The following is a 22,007-nucleotide window of genomic DNA, read 5'->3' as shown; positions in this document are numbered from 1 at the left end:
AAAACAGAAGCTACAGTTAATTTAAAGAGCTCAAACTGTGACCAAAAAGGACACATATATATTTTGTAAGTGTAAAAAAAGATCAAAGGGAATAACAATAGTTAATATAGAAAGAAGATTCTAAAAACTTAAGGTCAAAGTTTAAAAACAGAAAGTGTAAGACCAGAGTGATTTGGAATGTTTACCTCCTGACCTGTTGATCGGATACGAATGAGTAGGTTTCTCGATCTTAATTCGTTGAGTACTGACTTTCCAGGTGCCTTGTGCTGTTCTGAGCACTGGGAATGCTGCATCGAGCAGAACCAAGTCCCCAGACTCCTGTCCGTCTCGTGGGAGAAACAGGTCAGGTGGTAAGCAGAACCTGTGTCAGCTGGTGCTAAGCCGAGGGGGTGGGGTCGGTGGGAGGGGGTGTATAAAAGGAGGTCTGGGAGCAAGGGGCGTTTTTAGGTTTCTTAAAGTTGCCACTGCTGTCTTGCACCGGCTTGTGCGTTTGGGTGTCTGGGTTAGAGCTTACAGTTCCCTGGGTAATTTACGAAGCAGTGACTTACCACCGTATCACAGGAGCCCGTCTCCTTCTGGAGAAATCAGCTTTGGTGAATACACTTGAGGCTAGCAAAGTTCTTACCTAATTTGGCCGAAACGGGAACCCGGTTCTTAAGGGGCACCAGGCGATCTTTGCACGTTTTCTCCAGGGGGAATTCACTCTTGATGTGACGCCTGAAGTTCTCCCTCAGAATAGATCGAATCACCTTGACGATGTTGGTTTTGCTCTCACTGTCACTGGGGGCCGGGGAGGGAGAAACAGCATTAGTGTCCCGTGTCACCGTGCTCCGAGTCCCTGTCCCCTGGTCCTCCTGTGGCACACTGTCGCTCTCAGGACAGACGGACAGCAAGTCACCAACCTCTGTGTGCTGTGGTCTCCTCACAAAAGGAGTGAGAACTGAAGTCCATGGAGCGCTAGGATTTGGCACATTTTAAATCAGTGTATTCTACACTAGAGCCACAGTTGGCCTTTGAGGGGGTAGTGATCCTGAGGTCATCAAAATGCAGGAGAGCACTAAAAATAAACCCCCTCTTTAAGAGCACACAGCTCCCCCTTACTCCCGTTCTTGAAGTGAGTATACCTGCAGCACAGCTGGAAGACGGTTTCCGGCCGCCCCTCCGTCTCTGACTTGGTGTGGATCAGCTCCCATACGGAGTTATTTTCTGTCCCTGGTAAAAGGCAAGAGAAACTACTGCACAGCTTTGCCAACGAGGCTGGCGAAGAAGGCTTGGGAAATGTAAAGCCCATCATTTGGTCACTTCTCAAAACAGCGCAGGCTCCCAACCCCGATTCTCACCCTGGGGTTCGTTCCGTGTATGACTTCCGCAGGTACGAACTTACACAAAGTTAAATACTTTCTAGCTACTTTGTACATTTCCTGCGGAAGTTTTCCATCCATTTTAGTGCTTCCTCCCTGCCCCTGAGTTCCATTTCTCTAGGGAAGCGGTTAAATGGGTCCCGTGTTTCAGCCCCATTCCTGGGAAGGCACAGTAAGCGGGAAGCGCTCGGGTTCTTGAGGTGAAAGAGGCCAACCCCACATCCAGGCATGTTCTGGAACGCATAAGTGAGCGCTCCGACAAAAATTAAACACGCCCAGAATGTCACTGCCTGTCGGTCCTTTCCATCAACAGAGAGACACTGTCACCAGAACACGGTTATTCTGGAAGGACTTCTCTATGTTTTACAGAGTTGGAGATTTTTTCCTTTTTACATCATTTAGGATACTGCTTAATCTATGAAGACTTTAACAAACTTTAGGGTATCGAGGATATTAGGCAGAAATAAAAATGTTGAAAAAGTACTGATAGCAAAAATAAGGACCTAAGAAAAGCCATCCATTGGCATTTACTTCCTTCAAAAGTCTATGAAGAGACAGCCTCATTTTCCTTGTCTATTAAACCTCAAAAATTATCCCCAAGGTTCTTTCTTACATTCTTCCCACCATCCAAATAAGTCTCCTAAAGCGTGTTTTCTGGCGCTGTGCTGCAGGAATCCCTTACCTGCCGTGTTCCCCAGCCTGACTTGAAGCGCAGATATGGGGATCAACCAACGGAACTTAAATGGGTCCAAGTCAGCAGAGCTGTGCGCAGGCCGGGAGTTCGAGGGCTGTAATACGGAAGTCCCCAAGGAAAGGTTAAAGCAAGCTCTTGCCCAGGGGTACACATGCACGGTGTGGACGCCTGGGGTTCTCCCGTGCGCCAGGCTCCTCGCAGCTGTGTGGGTGTGTTCGGGGCGCAGGGAAGAGTCAGCTCAGGCATGCTCCCAGTTCTCAAGGGGCTCATAGACTGCGCAGGGATTGGGCGGAGCCGTGGTTTGGGGAGCAGAGTTTTAGGTTGCCAGGCGAGAACGGCAACCAAGCCTTCTGTCTGAATGGGAAACTGAAGGCTTATAGTACGCACAGCTAGCTTTTTTTGGGGGGGGCGGGTAGGGGAGATTCAAGGTAAACGTCATTTGCAAACAAACCAAAGTTACACAGACTCTCGTGTGTATGGAGCAAGCCTGGGCCATTTTTCAGAGACATGAAAGCCGATTTTCTATGTACATCAAGTGTGGGTATTTGTCTACATCTTAGAGAATGGACGTCTTTTGGGGGAAGAAAAGGAAATATCCGGAGCACTTGATTTGGTTATTACCCTGGCCGTAAGTACGATCAGTTAGTGATGCCCAGGTTCTTAGCAGCTGGCCTCTCAGTTCAACATTAATAAGAAAATACAGCCATGAAATGGTAGCTTTGATTAAAATTCATACTTGTCTTACCAATTTCTTTTTCAGTTTGCAGTTTTCTTTATAAACCAATATGACAGCTCTCTTAAAGACTAAGGAAAAGAAAAGAGAAAGTCTTTCATTATTTCATACAGACTCTTCCAAGATTCAACTAGAACTGAGTGTTTTAACAGAACAAAGCTCTTCCAACTCGTGAGCCTCCAAGATCTCACTGTGCCAGCACACGAGTGAATAAATGGTACTTCTTCCATGCATATTTGAATATGCAGCAGTACCTGCCTCTTTAAAAACTATTATCTGATACAGATCTTAGAATTTAAAAAAATTCCTGTTTTGTTTCATTGGAGCCTGAGAACATGGTGTTCAGCTCAGAGAGGAAACACTGTCTACACTCGCTGTGCCGGCTCCCGGTGAGAGTGAAGACATTTTGAAGTGCAGCCGACTGTTGGGTCAGCGGGCTTCAAAACAGCCTTGGGAGCTCTTTTCCTGTAACACTGGGGAGAACCGCTAAGCCAAGCAGCAGACGGGAGAACAAGGCAATGAGTATGCAGAGCGATGGAGTTTTCAATGGTTAAGTCAAAAACTTAACGATTCTAGTTCCTTCAGGAAATCAGGAGTCAGCTGGACCGGTGGGTTTAGTAAGTGCTTCATTATTGCCTGCCTCTCTTAGTTTACAGTCTTCGGGAAGGAATACTAACCAAACACCGTGAGCTCCAGGTCCTTTCTGGCTTTTCCCAGAGACAGAAACGGGTTCAACCAGGACACCGTAGAGTGCATCAGGAGCTCCCCCATTGAAAGTTCTGTGACCTAAATGAAACAGAGGAGATGGAGACGTGGAAGCTCCAGGGGCAGGTGCCTGTTGGAGAGTGAGTCACACATGTGCGGTGTTTGCTAACATGCACGGACACTGTTTGATTCTTAAGGTCCCTGTGAACGTGAGGCCTTAAACAGTGGAGGGGTTGTTTTCATAGCTTGTTTTTATGCTCACCAAAGAGAGGAACATCGATGCAAGGGCGAAGCATCGATTGGTTGCCTCCCACACGCACGTGGACTGTGGATCACACATGCCCAAACCGGGATTGAACCTGCAACTTTGGGCATATGCCCTGACTGGGAATTGAACCTGCAGCCTTCCAGTTACGGGATGACAACTAACTGAGCCACCCTGACCAGGGCAAACAGTGGAGGTTTTGAAAACACGAGCTAAGCATCAGACTGTTTGGAAAATAAATGCAAAGGCATTTGCTTCAATGCACACAAAGTGGAACCTTGGTTTTCAAGCTCCATTCATTCTGGAAACCTGTTCGAGAAGCAATTTGTTCAAAAACCAAATCTCCTCTGTCACCAAAGAGCCACGTGACAGTCACACATGTACCATGTGTGTATCGTGTTGATACATGTATCGACATGAAAGGGTTGTCAGAGAATCGAGACCCGAAGTTTTGTTAGACAACTGAGACATTTTTCCATGAACATATTTGGTTGAAAACTGAATTATTTGAGAACTGAGTTGTTCGAGAACCCAGTCTGACTGCCTTCTGTGTGGGGGAGACATGCCCCTCGACCACAGCGTGAATTCCACAGGTGTCGAGTCGTCCAAAGCGCCTTGTTAGCATTTCCCCGGGATCTAGTACAGTTACCGCCTCTGATCCCTACACTACATTTGGCCTGCTAATAAAAACTGCCAGCATTGAAGCTCACTGATAAAAAATTAAACTCCAGCTGTTTTCTGTTCCTGCCTTTTTCTACCTAATACATTGCTTCTTATATGTAAACTTGAAAAGCTCAAGACTCTAAATTTAGTGATCACTTGGAATTGTCAATTCCACTTAAACTACTTTTGGAGGTAAGGAGGTAGCCACCAATATTTGATGCTAAAAAGAAAAAAATGAAAGAGAAAAAGCCCCAGGTTCTCTGCACGGGCAGGGTCCTGCTTCCTACATCCATCCCATCTCTGCCCATGCCTGCTGTCCACGTTGGTCCCCACCTCTGGGATGTTCCCACCTCCTGCCCTCTCCCCACCCCCCAGGAAAGGAAGAGGAGCTCAGGGACCTTCCTTGTTTTCTTTTGTAGTGTTAACTTGAAGCAAGGTTACATTTTTAAACCAATGGAATGAATTTGCTACATTTACACCTAAACCATATGGCTGGCTTATTATGAGCATTAAGGCCCCAATGAGACTTGCAGGCAATTTCTCCTGCAGGAAAGGCCCTAACCATGTGGCCTAGTCTGAAGGTCACCCGCAGACACAGGCCTGAGGCCTCAAAGTGTGGCAGCCCACTGACCTCCTTCTCGGGCCCGCTCTGCTCTGCCACCAGCTGGTCGAACACGGCCCCGTAGTCCTCATGGAGCTTCTGCATCTCGTTGATGTGGCTGGCCACTTTTTCCATTGCCTTCAGTGCTTCTGCGACACACGAGATCATGTTTAGTTTACAATTTTTGCTTGTCTCAAATCCTCCAAGAGCAATAAGGAAAAAGCTAAAGATTCGAGCCAGGATTCAAGACCAGTTCTCACTTACAGCAGCGTTATCCAGGGTGGGCTCCAACAGCCCCTTCTAATCTACAATTGTCTTCCAACTCAAATCCTCTTTGCAATGAGGCAGTAGTAAAAAAGGACGGAAGTAAAAAGTATCACGCATAACAAAGGCTACCCCCTTAATCGATCCGGTTCTGTTTGGCACATTGCCTGGTGAGTAATTGATGTGAATCATTTCATCTAATCCCCACAACTCGGTGACTCTGGGAGCTGTAACTAACCCCATTTTACAGGTGAGAAGACTGAGGTGTGGAGGGCTGATGTGTCCTGCCAGACTTCTACAGAGGGGCACAAGGGATGGAGCCAGCCTTGACACCCAAGGCCAGCCGCAGGGCACCCACTGTCAAATTCGCCTCTCCTCCTGCACCGGTTATTGGAATTGTGATCCGTATCAATTTTTACCAAGAACTTACAAATGTCTCTGTAAATGCTTACTTGCCAGGGAAGTTGTTTGCATTTACGTATGGTGTTTATTTGTACCTTTTTACACGGGCCTATGAGGGACAAGATGATTTTGTCAAAGTTCAGAAACAAAATTTCAGGTCACCTCATACTTCGTTCTCCTGACTCAGCATTGGGATTCAGTCTGCAGGGAGTTTCGGAAGACGGCACTTTCAAAAGGACGCTTGTAAGGATCATCTTCATGCAAAGTGAACTTTCCACACAGTATTTGGAATATTAATCATAATTTGTATCATTTACTTGTAGAATTTGACTTCCATACTAAAAACATTTCGTCCTTGTTATTTCTGGTATAAAAGTATGTTTGTCATAGTATAAGAGCCAGTTTAATTTACACTCTTCTCGGTATTTATTCAGGAAAAGTAACATGTATTGAGTTTTCCGGTCCCCAGGGGTTTTACTACATGCAGCTTAACTGGACCCTCCTAGTTTTGACCTGGGGAGAACAGTCACTGTTTCTCTCTGGTCCGCCACAGCATCTCTTCAGGGGCTGCTCTGCCCACCACCAAACTGAGGGGCTGTGTGTCCTGGACACACTGGATCTTAAGCCGATCATCCTTAGGAGTTTGGTTTCCAAGTCAGGCTCTGCCTGGAGATCTCCACAAGGTGGAGCCTCGCCTAGCACATTGGACCAGCAGCACCGGGTGTAGCAAACACCACTGAACCTCACGGAGATGGCAACGGGCCTGATTTCAGCTCTCACAGCCCTGTTTGCTAACCAAGTGACCCGATTTAATCTGCTTCACGTCGCCGGGCTTACATTACCTTCTTTTAGAAGTGAAATTGGAATCATCCTTCCAGGTGGGTTTGGGGCTACTCCAGGGAGGTAACTGTTGCCAAGTACTTGGCCCATCTCAAGGGACAGCCATAGGTCTACCTTTTGGCACGTCTTAAAATCCTACCTACAAACTGACAGTCACAGTGCTGGGAAATGTGGTAGAATAGGAAGCAGGGAGCTCGCCGGCTTCACACTCCCATGACAAGCCATGTGCCCTGTGCCCTCACCTGTCAGGTGGTAGTGCTCCTCGCTGTCATGGTCCGTCAGCGACACCAGCTCCCTGAGCAGCAGAGGGTACTTGAGCACTCTCTGCACTGGCTTGATGAGGTAGGACTCCAGCGTGGAGGAGTGCTGCTTGGTGGGGTTCCGCTCGTCCAGGAAAGCCTTGAAGGCCTTGTCGGTTTTAGCTGCAATCGTGCACATGGAGAAAAGAGCCTTAGAAGAGCACAGCGGGATGAATTCACTTCTACTTCATCTGGTTTTGAATGGAGTTACACATCATGCACGTCTACAGTCCTCCTAACGCCATTCTTGAATAAAAGCCCCAGGCACCAGTGGGGCTGGCACCCAGCTGTCAACACGGCCCCAGCATCGGGGCTGTGACCGACCCCTCGGGCAAAGGGAGCTCATGAGGCTGTGCGAATAGCACTGTCCACACACTGAGAAGGAACACCAACCCACAGAGAGACCGGTACAGGCACCTAAAAAGTGAGTCAAACAATCCTAAAGCCACACCACAGTGTTATCCAGCTCTGACACCGTACCCCCAAAAGATTCCTGGAGCAAAATAAACCAGTAGTCTTCCCACTGCCTTGGCAACAAGTGTTACTCTATGCACTGAAGGCCTACTCACAAAGCAGTATCTTCTTTTCCTTTAAAGTAAGTTGCTAAGCACTGCAGCCTTCACCTCCCCAGCTCCAAACCACCTAAACATTCCACCAGATTTAGCGCCCAGACACGCCTGGGCAGCAAGAGCCGCCTGGTGTGCCACGTCCAAAGTCATGAAGGGCGGACCCCGGACCCCAGTGCCTTCGGTTTTGAGGGTGCCAAGGGACAGACCAACTGCTGCTTCAGACCCCACCGCAGGGTTGGCCAGCTGTTTGGAATTCGGCCAATTTGAGAGAACATATACCCTTAGTCGGGGTTTTATTACAAAGGCAAGAGCTACAGATTCTGGGAGACGGGCACCACTCTGAATGGGACTGTCCAACAAAGCACGTGGTGACGTGAGACTTTTTCACCCTCATGACGGACAGGAACTGAGCAAACTGTTGGACGCTGGGAAGAAGTCCTGGTGGAGGCAGCCTCTGTTCAGAGAACTGGAGAGAGAAGACAGAGTGCGGCTGGGGCTGGTGAACCAGAAGCACTCCAGGCTGTGTGTAACCCTGAACCTGCTCTGGGACACTCCGACGCGCTGGATTTACAGCACGCGGCAGAACTGCGTCAGAGGGGCTGGTGAAACTCTCTCAGTGTCAGGGTCAACCATAAGGTCCCGGTTGACCTTGCCCTGGTTTTGAGAAAGTAACACTGAAGAGCAAACCCCAGATCCTCTCTGACAAGGCCATTAAGAAGCATTTGATGACAGAAGAGGAGGCTTAGCATTAGCTTGGCTGCTGATACCCTGCTGGCACAACTAAAAAGATTCAAATATAGAGCCCCCCTCAACCATTTGCCACCGTCATGGACGAGAGCTCCTCGCCACTGGTTCCCAGAGAGGTGGCGAATCATGGTGGGGGGCCATCCGTGATCCCGAAGGCATCAAATCCTGGGGAAGTCATTTTTATCCTGGAAATGTATGACATTATAACCATTCAGACTTTGGTAGGTTTGCATCTTACTTCCAAGGACACTTGAGAGAAAACAGGTAGCCTGGCGACCTTTCCTGGGGACAGTTCCGATGAACCTAAATAGGGTGACATGTGTTTTCAGAAGACGTCCCCCACTGCGGAGCCAGCAGAAGGCGACCCCTGAGCGACCTGTGTTGGTTTTACGTTCTCCGTGAGCACTGACTCACTGCTGCTCACAGCCGTGAGCTCAAAGTCCTGGGCCTGCATCACGGATGCTTCCTCCTCTCGTCTCTGCCGCCAGACGTGAGCTTTCCAAAGAGTGGGGTGGGAAACATCTTCTGAGAGGTGAGGGCTTCAGGGAGTGAAAGCAGCCTTCAGTAACAGAACGGCCTCATGAAGCCTTCCTGGGTTAGGGCACTACAGGAAGAGACTGAACATCAAGTTCGTGATGCAGTCGTGGTGACTGCAGTATAAAGACTCCGTCCAGTATTTCCACCCCTGAGGAAGGTCATCGCTGTCACCAAATCTTCGAGTGCACTTTCCAGGCCGGACCGACCGGCCGGCCCACCGTTGGCTGCTCACAGGATCGACGCTCCGGCCCTCTGCCCACAGCAGACCCACTGCAACCCTGAGCCCAAAGCTGAGGCCTCTCTCAGCCCCACAGGGTCATGTTTGCGGTTGGCTGCGGGGGAAGGGCAATGAGGGTTGACCCCCCAAGTCTACTTGCACTTCAGACAGTAAAAGTCTTCCGTTGAAGCCAGTAAAATAAAGTAAGCTGATAAAAGCGTGGAGAGACGAAAGTACTTCAGTGGCAGGATGTGAGCTGGAACAAATGTGAGTTTTTTCCCGGTGGGTTTTCAACTTTAAGAGGCTTTAATTTTATCTAACTCACTTCTTGTGAGCTCGATGGTGGGTTGTTTTTTTTTTTTTGCAATGATGTCTCAGGCTTAAGAACAAGGTTAACAAGAAAGAAAGAAAATAGTGTACATTTTCTACCCCCACCCAGGGGCTTATGCTTCCAAGTTTTTAGATCAAAGAATCTGGCTAAAAGGAATCCAGCTGTAACTTAACAGCAAAGCGACACGTGGCAAAGCAACATCTCTGCTCCTAGAACATGTTCACTTTCACCAACAGATGGAAATCAGACACTTTCCCTTTAACAGCTGTCCATTTCAAGGTTAAGAATGGAACACGATCCTTTAAAACTGCACTTATTCCTACTTGTTAAATGTAAATTTATTCTTTGTTAATTAAATATACAAAAAGCACAACTTTAAACATTACGAGCCACTTACCTCGCTCTAGAACCTTCTGTACTTTAATATGATTAGCACAGAATCCGCTGTACAGCTTGAAGTGGTCGGCATAATAAAGGAATGAGCCTCCCAAGGAAAACAGTAATTTCTAGAAAGGGAGGGAGAAGTCACAGACAAGGGTTAGTCAGGGTCTGCTGGCCCCGCCTGGCATGGCACTAGACTGCTTTGGTGTCTCAGGGTCATTTGCTTTCGGAGCACTCTGGCCTCAGGAAGTCACTAACTAAAATAAGCCACAGACTGCCCCAGGGGCAGGGCAGTCAGAGAAGAGGCCAGGAGTTCCCCAGCAGGTCTGGAGTTTGATTGAAAACTTTCTGGCAGAGGAGCAATCAAAGGACAAGCAAAAGCTACCTAAAAACACATCTGACAAAGTGGGAAACACATGAGCTGAGAGGCTAACTAATGGAGCCCACTGGGCTATAGCACGATGCTGTCTGTGTACCTGCCTGGCCTCTGGGTCCTGCCTTCCGCTTTGCCTTCCCTGGAGAGGCTCCAGGCTAGGCACCTTGGAGACAGGGCTCCGTAGGAGAGAATCTCCCAGAATAGTTCACCTGTGCCTTCATCCCAGGGTCACTCAACCATGGAGACAAAGAAGCAGGGGCAGCAGGTGCTCCCTGGTCAGACATCGTCACCCTGCACCCCCGCATCAGACGTGCACGAAAGCAGGGTCACAGTCACCCCTCAGGCATGGGCCATGGCTACCTGAGCTCTGACTCTCGGACAAAAACATGCCCCACTGATACCACCTGCCAGAGGGAAACGGTGCGAGGAACGCACTCCTTGATCTTGTCCGTAGCCCGGGGACGAGTTTCTTTCTCAAGGGAGAACTCTGCACTGCATCCACCACTCTTTGCTTGAAGCTGACGTTGAAAATACTTACTCTGAACTGCGAGGGGGTTTCAAGTATGTTAAAGTCGGATGACGCCGATATCCCATCCTCCAGAGTCTCCAGAAACACCTTTTGAAATTCGAGCATCTCTGGCAAACTCCCAAAGAGTGACTCCATCTATGTGAAAATCGGGATTCAAAAAGAGGGGGTTGGCAATAGAGATCTGGGTCCCACTCTAACTCCCAGATGCACAGATAAAGCACTAGTCCTTCACCGAGAAGCAGACAGAAGTAAACCCTTTAAAGAAGAGAGCATATTCATTACGGGGTATAGTGTCTACATGGAGAATTTATAGCTCTGATCCCCATAATTCTAAAATAACTTGCTAAGTGGATGTAAAATTTTCAGAATGCAAATTGGAGGCGGGGTGGGTGGGGGGATGGAAGTCAGTAGAAAGGAACTAATTCCTGTGATTTAACCTTAAAATGCCATGCATTAAAAAGTGATCGTTGGTCACACCTACTACAAAAAGGGCAGGACCAGCCCGCCTTTGGGAACTCGTGCGACCTTGCTCCATGCCGCAGAGGCCACCTTCTGGCTCTGGAGGAGGCCATGCTTGGGTCTCTCTGAAGACCCTTAAGTCTAGGATGTTCTTAGGGGATCAGCAGATGTAATCTCCTAAAGGGCAGAGGGAAGGTGATTATGTACCTCATCTTGGGTCAGGAAGGTCTCATTTTGAAGTGGCTCCAGGTATAATTCAAAGAGGCAGCTCAGATCCTGGAAGACACAAACAGAGTATTTAACACTTAAGTTTCCAAGATACTCAAGAGTTTCCAGCAGCCCCGGCCATAGCTCCAGACTCGCCTTAGGAAGGATGAAGTTCATGTCTTGCTGAAATTCTTGACCCTGAAAGTGGTTATGACCGCTCACCTAATTCAAAGAGGTTAAAACCACAACCCGTTCAGCAGCCGAACGGCACACTTTCCTTGAGAGCTTGACCGCCCCACCTACCACAGCAGGAGTACGCGTCTCCCTGCAGGAGGCTGAGTTCTGCCTCGGTGCTCTGTCAGCTCTGGCCTCCTGCTGGCTGGCCCGGAGGCCTCCTCAGCCTCAGGGGGCACAGTGACAGCTCCAGCGTGGAGCTGAGAGGGACAGGGCAAGATCTGGGTAGCTCTTCCACTTTGGGGTGGAAGCACTAACAGAATTTCAACCTCCCGTATTCGAATGCGAGGGGAGAATTCCAAACATTTGCAGTCATAGTTTATGATCGAGGCCATAGTTCGGGGTCCAGGAAACAGGGCCCCGGCCGGAGAGCAGAGTGGGAGTTGACTGTATTTACAGAACCCTTTAAAGAAGGGTATTTTTATTTAATTATTTGAAGCCAAGACCGGGATGTAATTTAGTGACAGGGAAGACTTCTTTTTCTTGCCTCATTTATTCAGGAGAATTTTGGATCCTAACATATCAGTAGTTGACTGCCAAGCCAGCCACTCAGCCTCGGTCATTTCACAGTGGGGAAGTCTTGACCCCTAACGCCTGGAGCCTCTAGAGCCTCGGCCTGGGTCCTGAGAGCAGGCGCAGGGGCCTATGGTGCCTCCTGCTGGTTCCCAGTGAGAGCCCCTGGCCTTCCCTCGCACCCACATCCCTGGGCAGCTGCTTCCGAGCAGGGAGGCAGGAGAAGTGACTGAATCCTAGCTCAGGGACACACAGCTGTCCAAATTTCCAAGTCGCATGCAGAGACCCAGGTTAGATGCATGAACAAGTAAAATTCCGTGTTAAATGTCAGCAACAAAAAGAAATTAACACAGGAAAACTGATGTGTGTGAATCACAAGAGACACCAGGTGCTGGTTATTTCATCAGAGATGGTGACAGGCTTTGTCATTCCTCGTGCCGGCTAATGCTGCTCAGGGGGACTTACGCGCCGAGAGCAGTCCGCGCAGACCCGCGGGGCCGAGGAGCTGTGACACTGGGGCCTAAGGAAACAAAGTGCAGGTTTCTTGCAGAGAGAAGGTCCCTTCTGTCCACCTCGGTCCCTACTCTCCCAGCAGCAGCACCATGAAGAAAGAGCCCCCACCCCTCCCCGCCCCAGTGCCGCGTGGCCTCCCAGTAAAATACCACAGTAGTACCAAGGGACTTGGGCTCCGCGGGAGAGCCCCGTGACCATCCTCAGGTGCCAGGAGGGCTCTGAGGCCTCAAACACCCACAGCACACAGAACTGCCTGGAATTTCGCCTCCTCCCCCCACGATAGATGCAGGATGAGACAATGGGAAACGAAGTAAGTGTTATCTCTATAGCTGTCCTTGCTGCCCTGTGGGACCAAACGAGGGGGCTTTGGGTGGTTCTCCAGAGCTATCTCTGAATAAGGCCTTGCTCCAGTCCAGATGAAATGACAGTGACGTGAACAAAAGGTGACGGTCAGGTCTGTCCTGCAGAGAAAGGAGGTGATAGGCACCTGTGTGTGCTTGCCGAGGTTTAATTCCAGGTGCGGCATGGCAGCGCTGCGTCTCCAAGGGCAGACCTGTCTCAGAGCCCAGAGGAGGGAGTTGCAGGGGACCGTCCCAGGCTACACGGACAGACTGGGGCAGCACACCTGGAAGCCCGCCCCCTGCCCTGTGCCATGCTGCGTCCAGCACTCAGCCGACCAAGAGAGCTTCATACAGTTCCAAAGCCTCAGCACGTGCTTAAAGCAAACGAACGGTCTCCCTGGCTCCTGTTCTCTTCTGAGAATGTTTCTCAAACACGAATGGGGAGCTTCCGAGGTAAATAATTGAATTCTTTGGGCTCTAAAGATGCTCAGAGCTGCCCCTGTGACGGTGTGGGAAGCACACGTGTGATGCTGCCGGATGAGCCTTGGGACCTGTCCTGCACTGACCGCCTTCAGGCAGGGTCCGGCCCGCCTCGTAGCCGCTAGTAAACAGTTGTGCCCTCCTTCCTCACCACCTAAAGTGATCTCCGCCCCCTCCAGCACCAACTCCCTTCCCACAGATTGCAAATGACAAACTAGAACATCTGTTTCCATAGCGAAAGCTACCTTGGTAACAAAATGAGCCGAGAATCTCATTTTTTCCAAGTCCTCTAAGCATTTCCACCCTCTCAACCCACCCCCACCTCTGCAGCAGTTCACTTCTTTAAGGGGCAGACTCTGCCTTGGGCATGGGGGGGCCCCGGGAAGGTGTGCAACCTGGGGGCCCTGCCGCCGTACCACTGGCCATCACAGACACAAAGAGAGAGCGGGGGACAGTGCACAGCACCTTCATTACCTTCACATAGGACTTCTCTGTGTCCATCAGCTCCTGGATGACTTTGCGGAGGCGATCGGCGTCAGACAGGTGGCGGGCCAGGGGCCTCGGAGGTGGGTCCTGGCTCTCCCTCGGCCCTTCCATGCTGTTGGCCTGCGTGTCGTTAAAGCTCCTACACAGCTCAGCGATCTGTTCGGCACTCTGCGGGATGACAAGAGGTGGGGAACCGTGTACAGGACACTCTCCATTGTTACCACTGGCCACCAAGGACACAGTCAGTCTCCACCTTTGCCCAGCATGCTTTCTGTGGGAATGTACACGATCTAGGGCAAATGGCTTCGTCCACCACAAAGCACTCTATCATGTAAGATGCCAGTGGGGAAGGTATGAGCTTGCACTCCTTCCGTATTTACACCTGATGCACTTCCACTGTGAGAAGGGCTGTGGGACAGATGCTGCTTCAGGACCGAAACTAGACGAGAAGACACGGGGCTCAGCCTGCGCAATACTGTCGAGAAATCATGGCTCTGGCCCACAAAGGGCCCAGTAAGGGATAGCCATGTTTGGCCCCCTCTGTCCCCTCAGTGGTTGGCCTGACACAGCTCCGTCTCCCTTACAGAGCAGCCCTCAGAGACCCAGAAATGGCATGGCACCATGGCCACTTTCAGATGGTTTGGCTGCAGCCCTCAAATCTAACTGTTCAGCTCTGCAGTCTTACACCAAGTAGCAGAGTTGAGTGCAAAGGCTGAGCTGTTATAGAAGCTCGAAGTGGGAGCAGAGATGGAGACAGATAGGAAAGATAAGGTCCCTACCCTGAAGGGGTCAGGGACCCACAGGGGCACAGATTGGGAGCAGATGACACAGCAAAGCCTGGTGAGGACTGGAGAGAGGGATGAACGGGCTCTGTGGGAAACCTCACAGAAGGGGGAGCCTTGAGCTGGCCCTTGGCAATGAGCAGCCATGTGCCAGACCCAGGAACAGGGGGAAGCAGAGAGTCTCATTCCAGGTAGTAGGAACAGAATCACACAGATTAGGAGGCATGAAGGAACAGGAATGTCTGGGGGGACTAATGCCTGCAATGCAAGTTCCTGGTTAGACTCACACACAGTATGGTCAGGCCTTCTCGGGGAGAACCCGTTTGTACACTCCTGCCTTAGGCTGGTGGTGCAAAATCCCGGATGGTCTCCGAGCTGCTTCCACAGTGCCTGGAGCACCATCAGATTACATTTAGAATGTCTTTGCATTTCTCTTTCTTTCCATTCTGCCCAGCCCATCTTCACATCTGCCAGTCTGTACGCCTGTCAAGGGCAGGGCCATGCTTTCTCTGTCATTGCACCCAAGTGCCCAGCTCAGTGGCTGGCTCACAGCAAGCGTTCGGTTCACCTCGGTTGCATCGAGAATATTATTGACTAACAAAGCAGCTTAGTCCCAATGCAAATGACTAATATCCATCTACTTTGACAACTTTCTGTCTCTCAGCTAAAACTCTCTCCGGTTTCAATGCCTTCATGCCTGATCTGTCCCTCTGTCTCGAGTACGAAGCTGAACACGTCAGAGCATCTCCTAAGACTCATCTAATTCATTTTCGCTTGGATATTTCAGGACACAAACAACTGCCACAGCGTATTGGTCACCCTCAGTGGCCTGATGCATGCTTATTAGAAAAGCTGTCACCTGACAACCTCAAGTGCCTCAAAGACAAAGCAGAACACTCTTCCCCTCCCTTCTTCTCTCCCTCCCTGTTCTACCTCCCCACTCCCAACACCATGCCTTCAACTGATGGAAATATACAACACTGATCTTGTGAGCTAATCTTTCAATTCCATTCGAGGGGCACCAGTTGAGGGCCTGCTCGGTCTCCAGGGAAATAGCCCCTTTCTGCAAGAGGAGGTACGACTGGCCGGGCAGCCGGGAAACCAACACAAGCTTGTGTGCAACAAATGAGAAGTGTAATTCACACTAATGAAGGAAGCATCGCCGTGGAGTGGGCTGCCTGGGAGGGCTTCGGTGGAGAAATGGTCTTGGAAGGAATGTGTTCCAAGGGCAAACCCTACAGAATAAGCCAACGGTGCAGGGGGAAAACGAGTCCAGTAGAGAGCCCAACTCGCGGAGGGAGTGGGGACCCCACAAGTATCAGCGATGGGACTCCCAGGCCTCAGGACTCTGTGAATACAATTGCTTCTCTTTTATTCTCACACTAACCTTGGTGCAAAAGTTAGACCAACCATAATACAGGTACTTAGCCTCCAAGTAGACATATAAACACATGTAATAGAATTTACTTCTCCAAAAGTTCAAACCACACACACGTACTAATGATTCTCGTTGGATACACACATTATCCACTAGGTTTTGTCCTTAACTATGAACACAGGCATATTTCTGGAAATGCCTGGCAGAAGCTGTTCATGCTGGGTATACTTTCAAAGAATGAGAAAACACCAAACAGAATGCAACTTGATCTATCAAAATGTCTCATCATGTTGAAAACAACCAAATCTTATGATTCATTATTGAAGAAATCCCAACACTGTTTGGTCGTACCCTGGAAGCTGGTGACATGTGGCCGATGCCAGAGAGGGCAGTGCAGCCAAAAGGCGGCGTCCTTCTCCCCCGGGACGTGAGCGTCCTAAAGGAGCACTAGGGGACGCGACGATCCTTCCGAGCCCCGTCCGCCTCTTCTCTGGGGGAGGATGTCAACCCTGGCCACACACTGGCTTTGTTTGGGAGCTTTAGAAAGTTCCCGTGCCCAGACCAACTGGATCAGAACCTCTGGGGTCCCAGGTAGGGGCATTTTAAAAATTTTCCCAAGTGATACTCTTGTGTGGCCCAAGTGAGAGCAACGGGGCCACCCATCAGCACAGCAAAAACTCTGCTTGGATTTCCCCGGAGCAGTGCTGTCTCCAGCCAGATCACCCTGTCCCAGGGTCTGCACCGAATGATGGCCAGGTACAAGGTGTGTGGCCTGAGCTCATAAGACAGGAGGAAGCAGAGGAAACCATACCTGTGACCCTGGTGTTCGGGCCTGGCCCTCCACTAACTGAGAGAAACAGCCCAAGATAATAATACTCAGACTCCAAAACTCACTCATTTGAAATCTCTACACTGGAATTTTTGCACCGAAATCTCAGACAACATAATTTTGCAATCCTGAAAAATAGTCCCCAGAGCTATAGACTCTATATTAAACTCCCATAGATTGTATAAAATAAGAGCCGACAAAATGCACCATAAGTTAAGTGGCAGCTGGTGAGATGACAGCTTTGCCATGCTGCAATGTCAAAATCGCACCTAGCAATGCAGTGTTAAAATAACGCGATGTTAAAATAAAGTATCTTGCCATTTTAGAACATCAGAATTCATCTTACAAACACTTCTGGTGAGATAACTCGGAAGAGTCAATGCCGGGTGAGACTTTTGAGGCCCCACACTGAAGTGTTCGAGCGTGGTGCTGCCTCTGCGCTCGCCCTGCACGGGGCAGCTGTTGTCTGGGGACACTGTGAGGATTGCGTGGGATCAAAAGGAGGCAGGACCCTAAAAGGAGTAATTGTAAGTGTGGTTTCAGACGGCGTCTGAAGGAGTCACGCAATTGTGCTTCAGACCCTCCGTTCCTAGTGACAGTTGCAAACACTGCGCTGGTGGAGGTGGAATTCTGGGTGGGTCCTGATAAGCAGTTTCTAGGGAGAGTGACTCTTTGGGTTGGGATACTCTCACACCTACGTGTTCTGAGGGCGGCGGGAGTGAAAGGCATAGGCAAGATTCAGAAGTACCAAGTCCTGGGCCTGGCTCTACCCCCAGTCCCGAGTGTGCCAGGAACTGAAGGTCATTAGGCTTCCACCAGAGAGCAGGTCGTGCAGGGAGGTGGTACAAGGGAGAGGGGCAAGGCCCTTGCTCTGGGGGCTGCATAGAAGAGACCCACTATGTGGCGTTGCGTGCAGTATCTTGACATGGCACCTGGGCGACCCCTGCCACCTAGGGGGCACGCATCTTACAGGTGATGGCCAGGTACATAGACGTGATGACATGACTCCCAGGGGGGCCACCCGACCTTCACCAGAGCTCCACCCCTTTTCATTACCCCCATGACAGTGTGACGCACCCACAAGGGTCTCGGTGCATGCTTTGTGTGAAACAGTTACTTTTCCCACGACAGGAGATTTAAGTACAGAGGCCCTGGAGTTACAACCCCGGCCATGGCGATGCCCGGCTGTATGGCCTTAACTATCACCTCTCGGGCTCAGCCTTCTCCCCTGCAGAGCAGGGGTCCTGCTGCATCACGTCCTGGAGCGGAGCGAATGAGGTAAAATGTGCAAAAAGACTTGGCACGGCGCCAGGGCTCACTGCAGGCCAGGGCTTGGTAAAAGTTATATATAATGTGTACAGGGAGTTTCATTTTCCAAGTTCTGTTATTTTTAGAAGTGTAGAAGAATAAATTTCCTCTAAGTTCCCTGAAGGAAAGGCCAGAAAAATAAAATTTCATGCATTCAGCAGTTTTCAAATTCAGCACCTCCACCGTGCCAGGTTTTGTTCTAGGTGCTGAGGTCGCAGCGAAAGACAGAGACCCTGACCTTCACACAAGAGTACAGTGAGGAGCTGGATGTGGAGAGAACTAATAAAATGGCATTGTTCCGGTCAAGATGGCACCAAGTATATAAAACAAAGTGGAGTCACTCATGTCAACCAAGATGGCTCCCAGTCAGCCATGACACTTTGGTTCAAGACGGAACTACTTAAATCAGAGCAGACACATCTGGCAAGGAGACACACCTAAGATACTGGCACACGTGGTCAGAGCAGCCCTGTCTGCAGAGCGGGACCACCCAGAGAGAGGCTCCCGGGGAAATTCCCCACTTGCCAGCAGGGGTGCCAAGCAGAACTGCCATATAGCACCCACAGGCCCCTGGGCAGATTCCACACCTGGCATCAGGGTGCCAAGACACTTATTGAAAAGACCCAGATGGGTGGAGCACACCACTTTCCAGGTGTAACTGAGGCAGGCTCCAGACCACCACTGAGACAGCAGAGCCCCACACCCCAGAGTGCTGCTCCACGCCACAGTGATCTCCCTCATCACCACCCGCCAGAAGCCCTGCCCTGCTGGACTGAGGACTTTGTCTGCCCTGCGGCCCACCTGGCTCCAGAGACCCTCCCTTGCAGGACGCTGGCAACTCCTTTGCCCACCGTGCTGTCTCCCAGACCTGCAGACTGAGACTCTGGGGCTCGGGCTCATTATACGCCATTAGATTGTCAGAGTGTGAGCAGGATATTAATGTATGTTGATGTTCTACTCTGAGTGAACCTGCATTCAGCAAAAGCTGAGTGAACAGCATAGTTACTGTCTGTGACCCTTGTCTATTCCTCGGGCTGCTCAGCAGGCAGCTGGCTGAGAGTTGCCAGGCTGACTTACAGGAAAGACTACATCACGAACATATGCTCGAGACACTGGAGGACAGGCAGGGGGGTGCCAAGGACAGAGGACAGGAAGTGGAACGCATAGTATCTAAGACAGGTGTGTAAGGGTTCCCGGGGAAAATGTGGGGGGAGGACCAGGGAGGCCCGGCAGGATGGGCTGCAGCTGAGTAGGGCACAGAGCAGCAGGTGAAGTCTGTGCAAAGGCCCGAGGGAGGGAGGCGCCGCGCCTGTGCAAGCAGTGAGCACTCAGTGCTCAGCCGGCACACCCCCAGAAGGCAGGGCAGAGCTGGGTGTCTGGAGGGAGGGACATGTGATTTTTGTGGCTCCCAGACCACAGTGCCCTCTTCAAGAGGAAGCAGCCGATCCGGAGCTAGCGCGAAGCAGGCCTGCTGCCTGCCGTCTGTTCGGTTTCTTTATTTAACTAGAGTTTGGTCTGAATTCAGGAATGAGTAAGACATGCACTCTCTGCCAAGGACGCGTCCGGGGCTAGGACAGCGCTCTACATATCCAGGTGTCTCTTTCACATAGAATAATGGGTGTTTCAATGTCATTCTTATGGAATTTACACAACACAGCTCATCCTCACACACCCTGTGCCAGGTGCTGCCTTCTCTCTCTCCCATCGCTCACCCAGGAAAAAAAGATATGGCTTACTTGTTAGGTATAGTTAGACCTGCTCATCAAGCAAGGCGGGTGTGGGCCAGAGTCCTTCCCTGACTCCTGAATGCAAAGACTTGCCACCCCGGGGAAAAAAAGAGACTTTAACGACACCACCTGAAGCAAACAGGTGAGTTAGACCCTTGGGCCTAGTTTGCTGACCCCCATTCTCGGTCCACGGGGCCCAAGCCAGGCTGCCAGCTGCTGTTGCAGACCAAGCTTCAGCAGCACTGGGCTGCGCGCGTTCCTCGGCCTGCTGTCCACGCTGCCTCCGCACTGAAGTGCAGAGCTGAGTGGTTGCCGGAGCCTGAAATATTTACTATCAGGCCTTTTACAGGAAGTTTGCCAACCTCTGATATAAAGAGATGAGCCCAGGGAAAAAAAAAAAAGATTCTTGTTTTGAAATTAAGTCCGAATTAAACCTCAAGATAATCTATACAACTTTATTCTGAAAATTTTCAGTGAGTAAATTAAAGTATAAATTTAAAAATGACTTTTATATCTTTTTCTAGAGACTACAAATGACATCTTAATTCACATAAGGTAGAAACCCTTTTACGTAGCACGCTTTCAACTGTGCCAAAACCAAAACACCTGTGCGCTCACCTGGCTCAGTTCCAGGGCTCAGAAAACGACTGGGATTCTCTTAACAGTTTTCATTTTGTGTTGCTTTTGGCTGCATGGGAGGATTCAGTTTGCTCTTCCTGTGACGTGGGCATGAAGACCTATATTTAAAGTCTTTCTGTGATTACCTTATATCATGTAACATTCGTTCTAAGCATGTTTATCTAGTTAAAGAAGTCTCTAAACCCATATCTTTCAATTCACTTTTTTTTGGAACATATGCTTAACTGTGACTTTTACTTATCAACCCTACCCCCCACCCCCCGCTTTCCATCCACAGGTATTTATCTCAGGTCTTAGTTCTGTTTTTACTCTCTTCCTTCCATTTGTCTCTAGCCAACTCTTGTGTGGACAGTCACATAAATTCATTTAAACTTGTGTGCTTACAATACGTCTCCCTTTAGTGGGTGATGTCTTCATTTAACACTATCATTCTGGTTGGCTTCCACGTTTACTGCCGGTTTCCTGAAACACAGCATTTCTACTTGAGAGCCATGTCTGTGATGTAATTGATAACATATCACTGAGCTGTCTTTGCAGGAAAGATCTGTAAGTATTAGCACAGTCTTAGAATGTACTGAGATTATTTTTCTATCTTTGTCCGTTTATTTCAAGAGAAAACCTCTCAACACCACCAATTCTAATCAAATTCTTGACAGACTAGGGCTCTGACAGACCTCTGTTAGCCGCCGATTTTCTGGGCAGGTCCAGTGTGCACCGTAAACAGGACACTGAGGACGACACAGCGATCCTGAAAGGGGAGATCCACTCACTGGGTATAACATTGGTTCCGGCCGCGTCTGTCCAGCTGTGATCAGGGCATCTCTGCCAGCTGCCTACGCCCAGACTGTGCCCCTGCCGCCTCCTCTTCCCTTCCCTCTGGCTCCCTGAGAAGCATATTTTCTTTCTAGTGGTAACCCAGGTGGGCTCCTAGTTCCCCAACCTAGAAAAACGAAAAGTAGGGCAACACCTGGTTCCAGCGGCACCCCAAGGACCCAGCTCTGAGAGCAATGGGTAAGAAGCTCAGGAAGCTCTTCCAGGTCCTTGATGACATTACTTGGGCATCTTAGGCCAGCTCTCTTCCACATCCCACTCTCCAAACATAAACTGCAAGTGTGTCATTAGGCACAGGCCTGGCCATGGGGACCATCAGAGTCAACCCCAGGTGACAGCAACACTCAGCCAGGAGGAAGGAGACACAAAGCAGCCAGTGCTTGCCTCTCCCTGTAACTTTCTCCAGAACAAACCAAGCTGTGGCTTCCCTACCCGGGACAGGTAGATGGGAGCGTGCGCTCCAATTCGGGGGACTGAGTTTCATGCACATAAGTTATGAATTCTTCAAGAGCTTTTCTGAGCATTGAAACTTCACCATCTACAGTCTCTTGCTGCCACTTGTGCAGAAACATCACGATGCACAGCAAGCCCATGTGGCTACCTGGCCCCCACTGTAGCCCGTCCCCTTTGTGACCCGCTTATCTACTGCCCTGACCTCTACTGACTGCCGCCCCACGAGGTGTCACGGACCAAGGATGTTCCACAGTCGCTTATGAAGAACAACATGGGGGTAAGGACGGGGTCCAGGTGCTGATTTGTCTGAAAC

General features: G+C 50.0%; 1 protein-coding gene across 7 annotated transcripts in view; it reads right to left on the bottom strand.

Moving 5' to 3' along the window:
• Positions 1-22,007, bottom strand: part of TIAM2 (TIAM Rac1 associated GEF 2) — a 196,814-nt gene that overhangs the window by 1,277 nt on the left and 173,530 nt on the right. For 6 of the 7 annotated variants that reach the window (XM_053913646.2, XM_053913645.2, XM_053913647.2 and 3 more), the window contains 11 exons: positions 13,736-13,915; positions 11,181-11,249; positions 10,524-10,649; positions 9,626-9,734; positions 6,771-6,950; positions 5,053-5,171; positions 3,466-3,574; positions 2,801-2,859; positions 2,044-2,149; positions 1,125-1,212; positions 626-780 (listed from right to left, as the gene is read on the bottom strand). In XM_053913646.2, coding sequence (XP_053769621.1) covers positions 626-780; positions 1,125-1,212; positions 2,044-2,149; positions 2,801-2,859; positions 3,466-3,574; positions 5,053-5,171; positions 6,771-6,950; positions 9,626-9,734; positions 10,524-10,649; positions 11,181-11,249; positions 13,736-13,915 — 1,300 coding nt within the window. The remainder of the gene's footprint in view (positions 1-625; positions 781-1,124; positions 1,213-2,043; positions 2,150-2,800; positions 2,860-3,465; positions 3,575-5,052; positions 5,172-6,770; positions 6,951-9,625; positions 9,735-10,523; positions 10,650-11,180; positions 11,250-13,735; positions 13,916-22,007) is intronic. The other variant, XM_053913648.2, reaches the window with a different exon arrangement.

Source organism: Desmodus rotundus, chromosome 11 (assembly GCF_022682495.2).
Source record: "Desmodus rotundus isolate HL8 chromosome 11, HLdesRot8A.1, whole genome shotgun sequence".
Lineage (NCBI taxonomy): Eukaryota > Metazoa > Chordata > Mammalia > Chiroptera > Phyllostomidae > Desmodus > Desmodus rotundus.
The sequence above is the reverse complement of the archived record's forward strand: the minus strand, read 5'-3'. Positions and strand labels throughout refer to the sequence as shown.